The sequence below is a fragment of the Oxyura jamaicensis genome, chromosome 1, assembly GCF_011077185.1.
Source record: "Oxyura jamaicensis isolate SHBP4307 breed ruddy duck chromosome 1, BPBGC_Ojam_1.0, whole genome shotgun sequence".
Classification (NCBI taxonomy): Eukaryota; Metazoa; Chordata; class Aves; order Anseriformes; family Anatidae; genus Oxyura; species Oxyura jamaicensis.
The window spans coordinates 143775642-143791207 of record NC_048893.1 but is presented as its reverse complement, the minus strand read 5'-3'; the positions used below and the strand labels follow the sequence as shown (position 1 = coordinate 143791207).

Here is a 15566-nt window from a genome sequence, read left to right as displayed (position 1 = left end):
CAATGTTTTACAGCTACGTAATTCGAATTGACTTGATTTTTTCAAGTAATCCTAGAAAGGGGGAGCATTCCATATAGAAACTGCTGAAACTGCCACAGGTGCTTCTCCGAAAACCTTACAGTTGTGGCATTGAATGTTCAGTATCGCTTCCTTTCTGCACACAAGGCATACTGTTGAGGTATTTGTTGCGGTGATTGGTTTTAATGCTAATCTAGGAATTCAGATATAGAATCTATAGATTTGCATGCTTTGCTTACCCTAATTTACAATTATCTACTTTTTTTTTATTTGTAAACTAACAATAGATAAGTTGAGATCAGTATTTTTTAACAGATATTACATTGATATACAAAAACTGTGGTTTATTTTCTTAGATTGTCGCATGGCATTAACAAAACACAGTGAGCTGTAGGTGATGTAATCACTTTAAAATTAGAGGATTTTTTACATATGAATGTTTTTTCAAAAAGATTGAATGTTGAATTTTTGTAGCAAACATTTGTTTTATTTTTCAAGGTATGTGACATTATAAGTGGAAGATTGAGTATTTCAAGTAGTACACATAGACACAGAAATGTACTTGATTTTTTTCTTACAATGAGTATAAAAATACAAACAACTAAAACAACTTAGAATTAAGTTTGTCTAAGTAAATTCAGTATAATTTATAAGTCAATGCAAGAAACACAAGTCTTTCTTTCTACAGATCCTTCTAAGAGTAATTTTTTTAGAGTTATCTTGAAGTAAATCTTTCTAACAAGAAGGTACAATTGAACAATTTTAAGTTAAATCTTTTGTACTTTCTGTACCTCAATCACAGTGGAATTATCTTCCATATTTGAGCTTGCCTCAGATTTTTTCCTTCCTTTAGTGAACTTCTCAAAGCAACAAATTGTGGTTAGATTGACATAATAAAAGTCTCCCTAAACTAAGGCTAAATTGAAAGTTAACTTTGTGTTTCTATATGCAAATCCTGTTTGGCCAGGATATTTATTTATTTATGAACAACAATTGAGTTGCACACACAGCCCTTTTAAAAGCATTTCAGAAGTAGGGAAGCATAAGCTTCAACAGTGTTGTCTTTATAGCTGCTTTAATTTGATACCAAGACTCTCAGATGAACTGGGCCTTTGAAATGGGAGTTGTGATGTCAACTGGAGGGAGAAAAACAAAATTAAAAAAATAAAAAGTCCTCTACATGCCGAAATTAGTCAGTTTTGAAGACTGCCTGTGGACATCTCTTGATGGATGAAGAAATACTGGGTTGTAAGAGTGTTGTTTAAGCACTATAGAAGGTATGTGAATAAATGTCTATACAAAAGTCAGAGTTTTAACTCTTAATAAACAGTGCGTGCTTGCGTGCTTTCAGTTCATTTGTAAAACACTTGTCACTACAGACTTCAAGTGTTAAATGTAATCTGTCAAGAAACCTCAAGGTCACCTACTTCTACTTCTCCATATTCAGATTTCCTTCAACTTCTCTCATGGACCTTTTCTATTTATAATAACTTTATAGTATGAAAATGTATCTTTCCAATTGTATTATTTTCTTTTGCTTTGGTGTTAGCATCCCATACTTCCATTCTTCAAGGAAAATACTACATCTTTATCATTCCCAGCTCCTGGATTTTTGTCTACAAAGAAGGCTGAGGGTAAATAACATCATGCTTTGTGATTCTAATTTATCTGCAGTAATAAGAGTTATATAAATACAATGAATAAACTATAAAGCAAAATGAAATATTGCCAAGTTATCTTAAGGGGACTCATTTGTTTTTCAAATATGAATGGAAAATCAAATGGAAATGATGCAAGGTTAGTGCTTTCTAAATGTAGAGTGAGTCAATTTTGTGACAACGAAAACTGCACTTAGTTCTGGGTAAGGTTAAGTCAGATTTTTCTCACTTTTGTCAATTCAACTCAACCCTTTATATATATTCCTGTCTGGAGCAGGTGCCAAAGAAAAAAAACAAAACCACACAGAATTGTCTTTTCAGAGGTATAGTTCTCAGTGTGCTTTCCTGAGCTTCTCCACCTGTTACTGTAGCTGGACTGACCTCCTTCAGAGACATCTATTTTTTTGGACTTGATTTACTGGAGAAGAGAGGGGGTTTGACGGTAAATAGGACAACCATTAGAAAATACTGTACTTAGTCAAAGAATGGTATTTAATAAAAGACTATCTAATTGTAAAACGCGTGTAACTTTTCAAGGCTTAGCCTGACTTTCTTTTCTTTAATAAGACTTTCTTCCATCCTTTCACATCTGATATCTACTTCATAAAAACATCTTTGGAAAATACCGGTCTGTGTAGCTTGTGACGTGCTTGGTCTTCTTTCAGCTAGGTAGCCTAGTTTTGAGAAAACGCCTAAAAGGAAATACAAGCTTGTTTTCAAGTGCAGTATCTTAAGGAAAAAAAAAAAAAATGAGAGAGAGAAGGGGGGAGAGAGAAAACCTGCAGAAAAGTTCCTTACTAAGTTATAAATTCTGAGTAATAGTTGGAGAAATAACACTGTCGTATTTGCAGTATGATGAGAAGGAATAAAAGGGCCGCTTACCTCAAGATTTAATATCAAATACTGTGTTCTCAGTTTCTTTGGTTATTTCAAGGTTAGGGTTAAAGTCAGCTCAAAACTAGTATTGAAAGGATCTTTAACTAAAAAAAAAAAAAAATCAAGGATGGGTGGAAAAGAAAATTTTTCAAGAAACATGAAATTTTGAGGTATTTCCATTCATCTTGTCCAAAGATTTGCATTTTCCACTGCTTTTCTTTCACAGCCCAAGTCCTGAAATGCGTTTTAGTTAAAGTACCCTTTATGTAATCAAATTGTTTTTGTAAGCAGCTGTGAGAAATGAAGGGATGTGTCTTTCAAGGGACATCTCTAATAATTGAGGCAGTTGACAATTTACTTAAATATAGTCATTACCTCTCTGAGTTCCCTATTTTTTTAATAATGCAGTCTGTGTCGTATATAGTCTGCTTAATATCCAAAAGAATCTTCAATTATTTCTCCTCTTTTTTCACCTGATAGTTTGCGTAATTGCAGTTCAAAATCAAGGACTGACATAGAGATAGATTGCGTGTAAGAGATTGAACTCCTTAAGTGTCTTATACGTGGTCAGTGCAGTGAACCATTTCTGTTTTCCTTTCTGTAATAAAGTCTGTTTACATTAACAGCTTTTATATTAGCTTATGGACCTAGCAGAGCTAGCTGCTTCGTTTCCAAACATTGGCGTCGTTTGAGGTAATTTGAGATTCAGCAGAAGCGTTCCCAGTTCCTTGTAACTGCTGCTGCAACAGCGGAGTACTACTCAAAGTCCAGATTTGTGCTTTTAAAGAATGGTGGAGTAGATGTCTGAGCCTTTTAATTCTTTCTAGTATTCCACTTCAGGGTTTCTAGAAAGGCTATATTAGACTGGATTTTTCTGTTATGCACTCAAAATCCTCACAGTGATGGCATTACTTCTTGTTTATTTAATTACGTATTTTGGAAACACTTCTTGATGAATTCATGTCATAAAGCCATTCCAATCTGGTAAAACTGTGATACCTGTTAAGGGCTTTATCCTTCCAGTTTATGTATGGGCTCATTGAGTTTGCCATTTTTTCTTGCGTTTATGATGAGCTAGTGTAGCATGGCTAGTTCTTTTAGCCATTTGTGTTCCCACTGGCAGATTTTTTTTTCCCTAGAGCTGGCTAAAAAAGCTGCTAAAGAAGTACAACATTATTTTTCTAGGTTGTTTTTTGAGAAAATTCAACCTAAAGTTTGTGCAATTTCTGTTGACTTCTGCTTTTCTCCTTCCTGAAAATACTGGAATACAAGCATGTGTAACTGAAATGTGAAAGGATTTGAAAGTCCTAGAATAATCAAGTTTCTATTAAATTCACGGAACTTGACAACTGAATGTAGAAGAATTCCTCGTATTATTATTCCTACTGAGAGAGAGGAGAAAGAACTTTACAGTTGTTTTCTCTTGAGTAGCAGTTGGCCAGTGAGTTCCTAGAGTCATCTACATCCCCTTTTATTTGATTTTACTTTATATTTTTTTCTTTTGTTTTTGCTACCTTCCAAAGTGAGTTCTTGTGAGATTGTTAGGTTAAGTTCAGACTCAGATTTTTAAGAGAGAAACTTCCAAACTCTTAGAATCAAGAATGTTATATCCAAGCTGCTTGAGCCTCTAGAAAATCTGTGCAATATTTCTAAAATACTTCCTTAGGACAAGTACTTTTTTGTTCGCCTGTTAGGAATAAGGCGTTTAAGAAGAAGTGGGGAGGGGAGAGATCTAAAAAAATCTTACTAAGTTGATTACGTATTGAAATCTGTCAGACATTCAGATCTCATTCTTTTGTTTCTGGGAAACAAACTTTCTCCAAATTTAGTACACGTAGCCTTACACTCTTGGGTCTTAGTTCATACATCTCCAAATGCCCCTTGCAGCTTATATCACCATTACTTTGGGAAATGGTGACTTAAAGTCTGTCTTCCAGTTAAATCTTACAGTCTATTTTTATGGCTTACAGTCCATTTTCCAAAGCAGTTATACTGTTCAATAATATTTGCTAAGTGGTAGAATTATTATTCGTTGGTGTTTTATTAAATTAGGTGTTCAGTCGACACCATATTGTTTTGGTCATCTTTTTATCTTTGCATATCTTCAATTTGCTCATGTAGATTTCTTTTATTGTCCTTTTTGGGCCAGCAAATTTAAAACAGATCAGACAGAATGGAGTTACTCACTTTGTTCAAAATCAATATTGAAATATTATATCCAGATTGCAACACAAATAAATTAGAACTGCCAGAAGAGCACTGAATGCTGGTTACCAGGAACCTCAACAGGCCATCTGGTGTAGTATTGGAAGGGATCGACTCTGTTTCACAAAATTTCTGACCTCATAGTCTGTTCTTAAAAAGGAGCAGGTGAAAAAACACTTTGGAGATTCAACAACCCTAACTAACTATATACTCTGAAACTTTCTCCCAGTGCCTTATTTAAAATATACTTAGCTCTTGTTAATCCCATTCATATACTGCCAGCACTCTTTGCAGCTGCCTGTTAGGTGTGTGAAGCTAGTATCTCCACCTTGAGATTTCATTTCTTTTGACCAAATAGTTTTTTCAGTCTTTTAAAGTCTTGCTTTCTGAGATGCTCTTTGCTGCTGTTCTCTGGATCTTCACTAGTAGTCCAAGTAGGTGATCACTTAGAGTAATTCTAAAATTGAATGAAATCACCCTTATCTTTCCTAGTTAATAACCTTTCTGATTCTGTAGTGTTTCAATTACCCTTCCAAGTCTTACATAATGTAGCTGTATTCATTTATGGAATAAGTCTTGCTGTAATAGTTACTAAAGACTTTTCTGGTCTTTCATTGTTATAGCAAATAAATTGCAATGTTCTAGGAAGTGAAGCTGAGCTTTGTTCCTTGTGTTCTTTGCATGAGCTGGATTGAGTTGTTTTCTACTTCGTATGAGTTACAACAGAGGAATCAGGTCTATTCATCTTCTGAATTCTCATTCTGTGGCTAGTCTCTTTCTGGATGTTTAAGTCTTAGACTTCAACTACTGCAGTATATACTGTAGTATGAACTACTGAAGCCAAGAAACAAAAATCCATGTTTCTGACGAGTTGGCTATGTTTGGAAAGGAGGGAAAAACTAGGAAAGATTCATTGGCATCTTTTGCTTCACAGTCTAGTTGTGTCATTTCTAGCCTTCTTGTTGCCAGTTCTCTGCGCTTCCTTATGACAGGATTCTGTATTTCTAAGCACAGACATACTGTATGTTGGTGTAAATACATGGCCTACAGCATTCTTGCAAATCAAACGTCCGCAAGTCTGTGTCTTACCTGGGTTCGTTTATAAGCTCCTTGACATACTAGGTTATTCAAAATCCTGTGCCATTTCTCTTGTACGTGGAAAGTCTTGGTTCAAATAACAAAGCAAGTCCCAACGCTTATGATGTCACACACTTTGAAATAAGAAACAAACCAGAAAAAAAAAAAACCTACAAGCAAAGCATAACTAAGTATAGCATTTTATCTTTTTTTTCTATGTATGTGTATGTTTTATTGTTAGGAGGAACAGTGATGTTGTTGTTACCTTAGAAACCAGAATGCCATGGACAATTGCCAAGTCATGTTAAGTTTGCTTTGAGTATTTGATCTTTTACTCAAGATATAGATTGCAAAATAAACTGCAGAAGATGGTAACATTCAAGGCTTAAATTAGTCTGAAGTTTACATAAAGATCAGGTCTTCAGACTATTTTAGAATAAAGCATTTTGAGAAGTTTAAATAGGAAGATGCTTTTTTAAGGCATATAGTGTATTGATTTTATTTTAAAGTGTTTTGTCTCCCAAATTTTGCTTAGAAGCCAGATATATGTGAGAAAAGTTAAGTTAGTTATAATACTAAGATTGATAACTAATTTCTTAATGGAAATTTGCTAAGTGTATGCTTTCTCTCATCGCCAACAGATAGATAGTCAGTAAGGGCAGCAGCAGCAGCCTGCTAGGTTGATGAATGAGTGTAATTCAGTTTCTTTGTATTGTACAGCTTGAGAAATGCCAGTGGCCTGACAGCAGCAGACCTTGCACATACCCAGGGCTTCCAAGAATGTGCCCAGTTTCTCTTGAACCTCCAGAACTGTCACCTGAATCGTTACTATAGCAATGGCACCTTAAATGGGGTTCATCAGAACGCAGGTCCCAATCCATTCAGTGGTGGGACAAGTCGAAAGAGATCCTTTGAAGATACGGAGTCTGCTGGAGTAAAGAAAGCTAGAACGGAAGGTGAGACATTAGAGGTAAAAGGGATGGGGTGATGGTGTTGCCAAGAAAGGAAAATAAACATTTTAAAGCCTTTCAGACTGGATGTTGAGTATTATTCACAAACTCACCAACATATTTAAACTACATATGAATACAAGAGGTAGGTAAATAAAGCTTTCCATCCTTTGAAGAATATACATATGCCTTAAGATCCCTGTTAGCGTCTTGGCATGTTCAGAAATTTCTATTTCCGGAGAGTTCTGCAGTTACATGATGCCAAGAATAACATGCAGAAGAGCAGCAGCTGAAATTAGCTTCTGTTCCTTCCTCAATTTCTTCTTGTTTTGGAGAGCAACATAATATTGCCTTAATTCACAAAGAAGCCTGGGTGTTCTGGTGGTAATTTTCCATTTCAGGATTCATTCACACTTCAGAAACTGTTTACTAGGCAAGATGGATGAAATAAATGTGATGCAAAAAAAAGTTTCTCAATTGATAAAGATTATATCTGTGACATTACGTGAGCATACATTGTATCTCCAGGGTTGTGTTCCAAAGGGAACGGATAAGTTACAGGAGGATGTCAGACTAGAATGAATCTTGAGGATTCATATTCAGCCTTGTATGATGAGGATAACGCTGCTTCCCCTGCCAGCCCTGATGGAGTAGTACCTTGCTTTGGTGGCTATACTAAGAAGTCTTTTTAAAATTTTATAAATACCTTGAATAACAGAGAGAATATCCTCTATTTCATGCTATGGTCATCCCATTAAACTCTTATTAAAAGGAATCCAGCATTCAGTATTCGAACCTTTGTTGTTCCTACAGCCAGCAGTGGGAGAAGGACTTGGCAGGTCATCACTGAAGACACTTCCATCAGTTAAAGTTTATGTTGGTCTTAACAGGTGTGGCTTCCAATAAGCTAAATAAAATGGGCTCAGCTGGTGCTTAATTCCAGTTATCAAGAGTGGAAATGAGGCCAAAGCAATGTTTTAAAACTGATGTAAATGACAATCAATGTAAATGACATCAATATTGTCTCTCTGTAGTATTTGCTTTAGTACTGACCATCCAGCCACCGTTTCAGCTATCCCAGAATCAGGCATTAACATGGGACTCCATGGCCAATCTTCATTAGGGTATGCTGCTTTATGTGGTTGGTCTAAACTAAATGCATTCTGGTGGAGAAGAGAGCCTGTGCTTAAATGGAAAGTGTTGTTGTTGTTGATGATGGTTTTTTTGTTTGTTTTTGAAGAGTTTTTCCTTCTGAATGTTCATAACCAGCGATCTCTTAGTTTCAGAAAATTCCTCCAATCTAGTCACGAGGTTGTGTTTCCCCTAAATGTGCAGGAGGGGCACTGGGCTAGCTATTTTTATGATACATGTTGCCAAGAAATAGCGGTATCTGCATTTCCTTTCAGCATAAACAGTTGCAGCTGCGGATGAGTTAGATGGGGCAAATAAACAAGATAGGTTTAAGTGAATGAGGTCTCCTAACCAATTCAGGAGATGCTTGAGAAGCAGTGTGGGTAATTTTTGAATTTTTTTTTTACAAGTATGATTTTTTAAGACCTTTGCAAGCATTTGCTTGAGGGTTTTTAGAGTAATTGAGAGGTACATCCAAACTGTTGAAAGTGAAGTTTCTGATCAGACGTGTCTGCCTTCAAAGGCATCAGCATCAGAAATATCTATCATATTAATGCAGAAAGTCTGTTGGAGTGGGAATGAGTCGCTGGTCTTGAGGCACCTTGTAAACAGTAAAGGTGAGTAAAGAGAAGTCATCAGTATATCTTTGTGCTTAGCTAGCCTTTTTGCAAAACGCTACCACTTTTGTGGCAATTTTACCCTTATCAAAGGCACGCTGTCCTATAGTCCTTTACTTTAAAGCTGTTTGCATGGGAGGTTCTGTGTTTTAAAGAGTGCAGGTGCCCTGTGTTTGCTGGGAGGGGTAGGGTACCCTGAATTACCCTGAATTAGAATAATCACTCCTTTGGACAAACCTATACAGGGTGCCTAGGCACAGCATGTGCCCCTTACAATGAGACCGTGAGCAGTAGAGCTGGGAGAAATACTTGAGCCGTGCTTTGTCCTAAAATACCTAAACCGGGCAGGGGGCAAGAGCTACGTACACACGATTTTGTTTATATGCACACACGTACATGCTATCAGGCACACAGTATTAAAACCCTTTGGCCTCAAAATTATGTGACACGGATACGCGATACACTGCGGTGGAAACGAATTACTCTCTTCTCTTGGAATATAGAAATGAGCACCTTACGCTGAATGTGACAAATATACATCTGTAGCCACTCCTGTTGCAAGACAGCATTCAGAATGCACACCAGATAGTTTTGACGTAGAAACATTAGCAGGGTTTTACGTCCATTCCAGCAACTTCTCCCTGCTTCCCAGGCTGCTTGGTGCACAGGGTCAAATGCAAAGGTGATGCACGCCGGGCCAACCGCTCGCAGGGGTGCATTTGTCTCAGTCCTTTCCCCATCCACCCAGCTCGTGGCCCTTGGCAGGCTGCCCTGCATGCTCCACGCAACGCTGGCTTGCTGTGCGCAAGAGGTGACCGACCCTATCAGCATCATGGCCCTCAGCATGCTCTTTGTGGGATGGGGACAGGGAACAGTGCTGGGTGTACCCTTGGATGTGCCAGCGGGGATCTGCACATCATATTCCTCTGGGTAGCTGCAGAAAACACCTTTTCCTTTCTGGTTTAGGGTGGTGTGAGGTTCGCTGATCCAAGAGCCCTGGTCTCCTTTAAGCCCTGTGTGAGCTCTTTGGCCCTGAAACACATTAGTAATTGCTGGAGGATCCTTACAAACAATTTGCTGAAATTTCTGTTGTGCCCAAGGTAGTGCAAGCTGACTCGCAGTCTACTAATGTAGCCCTTTAAAACATAATGCTGAGTGTATGCAGGGTACAGAAAGGTGTGTTAGTGTCAGTGTGAGAGCAGTGCAGGGTCTGCTGGGCTAGTAGCAGAGGAGTACCTCAGCTGGTAGCTAAAAGAACCAGTGCAGTCGAGCCCGTCTGGCTTGTTAAAGCATTTACCATAGCAGTCTAGCCACTTTTTGGCTTTATCAGAAAAGAGATCAGTTTGTTCAGCTCTTGAAGGGATCCCCGGAGCAGTCTTGCAGGGCCGGGGTGTGGATTTCTGGGAACTGGGAGCCAAGGAGGGAGCAGTCCCGGCTGGCCAGGCGGACGTCCTCTGGGATAGAGACTGCTTTTTATCCACTGGGCACACTGTAAAGCCTAAAGATGGATAACCTAAATTACTCTTTAGTCAACCCATTAGCACATCAGGCTAATAACTGCTTGATACACAGTTGCAAAGTCTGATAGGTGCTCTGGTAATTCTTCTCCATTTTGAGAGATAAAAATAAAAATGCAACTACTGAGCATTTGCTTATTGCACATCTGGAATCTCAAAACACGCCAGAAGCTTCCAAAAGCAAAAAATGAAGATGCATGGCCAGGCTGGATGGGGCTTTGGGCAACCTGGTCTGGTGGGAGGTGTTCCTGCCTGTGGCAGGGGGTTGGAACTGGGTAGGCTTTAAGGTCCCTTCCAACCCAAACCTTTCTGTGATTCCAAGATTTCTATGTAGAAAGTTTTTAATAACCAAAATACTCATCTGTTGGGTGAATACTCATCTGTTGGGTGAATCATGGTCTGAACTTTTGGGTAGACCTGTGCGGTGTCAAGAGTTGGACTTGATGATCCTTAAGGGTCCCTTCCAACTCAGGATATTCTATGATTCTATGATTCTATGAATTTTCAAGTGTGCCCCAGTGACTAAGCTTACCTCTTTTTTTCCAATCAGCTTACAGCTTTGATGGCTTGATACCAATGATGAATGGAGGAGTTGAGGACGATGCTGACAATATGCACGTTGACAGAGAGTTTGCTGTTGTATCAGGTGGGAGTGGACAGTTTCCTGTTAACTACAACAACATTCAAATGGTTGAAGACACCAAACAACAGGAGAGTAGTTCTGTTGGACCAAAAGAAATTGAAATATACACTGTTTCTGCAATGCAAACGCCTTGTCGTTGCAAGAACCAATATGCATTTTATTTTTAAGTTTAAGACTTAATCCTTTACTTTTGCACATTGTCATCTAGAGTCTCGAAAACTATTGTATTGCTGTAACGCCCACTATTCTGGGGTTTTAGTGGGTATCTAAAATTAGCTGTTTCATGACAAATACTGTAATGGTGAAAGAGAAGGTTTGTTAGTAGTTCTCAGATAAACAGAAATCGAGAATGGCTGTTTCACTTTTAACTTAAGGCTTGTATTATGTTGTGCCTTGCTTTTAGTTGCTATGATTTCAGGTTAAAGAAAATTCAGAAACAATTTAAATGAATCATTTCATTTCCATTAAATAGATTTAATTGCTAATAAGACTTGATAGGGAAACATTGTAGCACTTATATAGCTTTGACAGTAATATAACAACTAAACTATATTCAAAACAGTTCAAAAAAACGCTATACAGAATAGTCTAGACATACGTAGTGTGCTGAAAATTTATTCAGACAGCAATATAAGTGCAGGATCCTGCCATGAGCAAATCTGTGGTTTTTAATGCAAATCAAAAGCTGCATATTGCTGGTCTTAAAGTGGTATTTGGAACTAAAGTACCTTGGAAAATTGTTTGGACTTTGTACGTTGATCTTCATGAAACAGTCATCATGTTAGCAGTGTTAGCGAATGTTAATGGTCTCAGATTTTTTCAGGGCTGCTGAATCAAGACGCTTTTGGTAACCCCGGGGTGTTTATAGAGTTACTATTATAGTGCGTTATCATTATATTGAGAAATGAATTTCTTAGTGCGTTCTGTGATAAAAATGTTTATGCTTTGTACCACAGATCAGATTTGCCAAAGGGAATGATAACGGATAGATATTTTAATATATATTAGAAGTAATATATATACATATATATACAGTCAGTACTTAAAAAGTAGATTATGATATTTTCCAGTGATAATTACCAAGTGTTCTTATTTATGGAAAAATGATTGTCTTTCATAGCTATTCTCTATTACTATAGGTGCTAATTTTTAACAAGTAGTAACATCCTATAATTATCACTTGAATTATTCATTACCTACTTTTGCATATTAACTAACAGTAGTGCCATTTTTATTAAATTTGATTTGGCAAAGCCAGCCTATAAGGGTTTATTTTTAAACAGTTAACATTTTGCACTTTTCAGTTAATAAACACTATCTGAAATTGCTTCTGTGCGTTTTCATCACTGAAGTATTAGCCTCGATGTCTTGATGGGTTTGGGTGCTTTTTTTTCACTTTCAGTGAGAGTTTGTGGTTAGCGAGTTGAGTTGATGTGGTTATTTTAACTCATGTAGGGATGAACCAGGAAATTCCGGTTAGTATATCACCGAGTTACAAAACTAACACATCTCTTGGCCTTGTGTATTGCTGTATGTGAAGTATCAGTATCGTAATCCATATTCCAGATCATATCCATGCGAAGGACTAATAGAGAACCAGAGCTTCTGGTTCTTCCTTGTCAAACAGTGGTACTCATAATCCATCACTTAAACAAAAGCCAAACGTTTTATAATCGTGGAAAGTCACCCACAGACTAACTTATGGGCTTGATTTGGAAATACAGAGTAAATACAGCCCTGTTTTGCACATGGGTTTATGCATTCCTGTATACGCAAACATATGTGCGCATATCCGAGCACAAGAACAATGTAAAATCTTTACATGTCACCTTAGAGGTCTGTACTTCTACGTTTGCCTTGCTAATCTTCACCAATATAGATGTACCTTTTAAACATCCTTTACTAGTAGGCATTTTTAAGGCAGAATATATCATGCAGCTTTTGAGCTACTACTTTTGAGTACCACTGCAAAAAAATACATTTCAGACACACTGCTGAAATCTGTTAATGGAAATAATAATTATTGTACTAATTACTAAATTCAAAGGAGAAATTGCTTTAAAACAGTTGTCTCTTTTTTTGCATGCACATTTTTAGAACTTTGTTTCCTGCCATTAACCTTTTTTAGTCTTCTGTGCACTCTGCTGTTGCTATTGTATGGCCTTTTGCATGTGGATTGTACAGATGTTATTATAAACTCATTAAATATAAACCTGCTTACGATCTTATCTAGCAGGCTGCTAGATAAACTGAAGTACTTTCTGAATAAAGGAACTTTGAAACATTTTATGTTAGCCTCCCAGCATAATATTTCTTTTTTGTTGGCCTACTTCGGAGTATACCATGCTGTGGGAGTGACCACTGAAAAGAAAAAAAAAAAAAAAAAAAAAAGAGAGAGACAGAGATTAATTATTACTGAAAATAAAATAAAATAAACAACCCATCACCCTCTCGCAGATACTCAGTTTTTGTACATATATAATCTTTTATCCCAAGAGGGCATTGCATTTAGGATGGAAAGAAGCCTTTTATTCCACCTTTCAAAATGCTGTCCAGAATGCTGCCTGCTACACTTGTTTCATAGAGTTAAATGAAATCATTTCTGAGCAATTCACCTTGTCTTTGAAAGATTAATACGAGTATATTTGCACATTGAACGTAGATAGATATTTCGACATCACGATCCATGGCTCAAGCTTAGTGATCAGCTCTCCTTACTTTGAACTACCTGTGTTGTTACAAATGAAGAGAGGGTAGATTTATTTACAAAGCTGTGTATGGAATCGTTTTTAAAACCAGTGGAGTATAGTGGAGACATTTTGATGTATTTCGATTTATTCTTAATTTTTGGTGACAGGTGTATTTCTTAATGCAGATATGAATAGCAGTAGCTCCATATTGAATGCACTGACAAATGGATGTGCCATCAATGGACATTTGGATTTCACCGCCGCACAGCAGCTCAGTGGGATGGATACCAGGCGTGACGAGTGTTTAACAATCACACCTAACGGGATCATTCCTGGGATAACTTCTCCCGGTAGGCATCGAATTCATACCGCCAGTAATGGCACCGAGGAGCCGGAAAAGGCCATGAATAATCCCACTGATATGTGTGGGTCTCTTCATCTGAATGGAAGCCCGAGCAGCTGCGTCTCTAACCGGCCCTCGTGGGTGGAAGACCCTGGAGATACTTTGCACTATGGACACTACCATGGTTTTGGGGATACTGCTGAAAGCATCCCCGAGCTTAGTAGTGTTGTTGAGCATTCCAATTCTGTCAAAGTTGAACAGAGGTATGACAATACTGTCTTAGGCACAATGTATTTGTACCATGGTTCCTAGATCGATGACCTTTGTATCAAATGCATATTGAAATTGCTACCAAATGAATCTGGGGGGACAAAATCCTCACATAGCATTAAATTTGAAGATTGCAACTTATTGCTATTTTTACACTTTGTTTATATGAAAAGTAAACCTTTAATTTGACAGCCTTATACAATAGTTGTAGTTTGTTGCATGTATGGGGCTTATTTAGTGATAAATTAGGTGCTGTTATGATGGAATGGTTATTATTTTCATTTTTTATGGAATGTTCTGGTTTTGTATTTTTTTATTTCTCAGCTTGTGAACACTATCCTTCCCTTTTTAGAGCTGTTTCCCCTTTTATTAAAACAATGTTTAAATGAATTTTGTGAAGAAAATGTTACATATGTGCATACTTAGAAGTAAAGATTTTCCTTTTCCCTATCTTCTGCTGAAGCTATGGTAGCAATATCAATGCCAGCTATCACTATGCAAGGTTGAAAAGTGGCAATCTTACGGAGCTTCTCTGACTTTACGGTTTTGTACGTTTGTTCAGTATAATTAGATGTTCATCTTTACATTTTTTGAGCAAGTTGTTTAAAAATGCAGAGACAAAATTTGGAAAAAGTTAAACATTAACTTTTCCGTAGCATAGGAGTGCTTTTTGTTGTTGTGGGGCTCTTTGCATTATAGAGTGGGAAGGTGGGTTGCCTTTGTTCAGTCGCAGTTGGGTGTGCCTCAGGTTAGTTCTGAATTTGTGGCATCTTCCTTTTGCTTCTCTTCTTTACGTGTATGCTTGATATTTTACCATAGCTCAGAGACTGGAGGCATGTTGGCACTGTTCCGCTTTGTATGCCGTTTAAAATTACTGTTACTTGTTAGAGAATTTGCCAGGTCAAAATATTTGAGTTTGACTGTCTTGGATATACATTTACTGTCCTTTTTTTAACATGCTTTGAAAATGTAATGTTGTGTACTCTGGGCTATGCTCATGGATATACATTGTATTTAAAGCTTAATACACAAATCAAAATTCATATAAGTGCACTATACGAGCACTAATAATATAAGTTGCTGCTTTGTGATATGATAAATGAAGAGTGGATGGGAAGAATATGGTAAACGAGATAAGCCCTCTGAATTGTGTTGATTTTTTGTTTGTTTTGTTTAAAAAGGGACCTTTACAAATTGGATTTAAAAATAAACATATTACATTGTATCTGAATGCTGTGTTTAGACGTTATATTTTTGTTGGCAATTTGAGCAAGTCCTTAGTAGCTTTTAAATCATGTTTCTCCGTGATCTTTCTCAGGGCAACTGTAGAACTGCTTAATTTTGTCACTGTGTGGAAGCAAATGTGAACAACTTGAGTAAATTGTCCTTGACTGAATCACAGAAACACACACAAGATATTCTGACTGTAAAGGTTGTATCAGCCCTGCACTGCAAAAATAGGTTAAAAGCACTGGCTGTCTGATTTTCCTGGAAACTGTACCTCTCCCTTGAACATTTTTACATGAAATGGTACAGACTGCAGAGAAGTCAATATTTTAAATGCCCTTTAC

At 37.2% G+C, this 15566-nt stretch overlaps 1 protein-coding gene across 2 annotated transcripts in view; it reads left to right on the top strand.

Annotated features, from left to right (window-relative positions):
- The window catches only part of ANKRD10 (ankyrin repeat domain 10), a 37588-nt gene extending 22362 nt beyond the window's left edge, over positions 1–15226 (top strand). Inside the window, exons 4-6 of one of the 2 annotated variants that reach the window (XM_035318153.1) lie at positions 6555–6790; positions 10600–10695; positions 13550–15226. In XM_035318153.1, the coding sequence (XP_035174044.1) occupies positions 6555–6790; positions 10600–10695; positions 13550–14037 (820 nt within the window). In that variant the 3' untranslated portion in view covers positions 14038–15226. The remainder of the gene's footprint in view (positions 1–6554; positions 6791–10599; positions 10696–13549) is intronic. The other variant, XM_035318159.1, reaches the window with a different exon arrangement.
- The last annotated feature ends 340 nt before the right edge of the window (positions 15227–15566 follow it).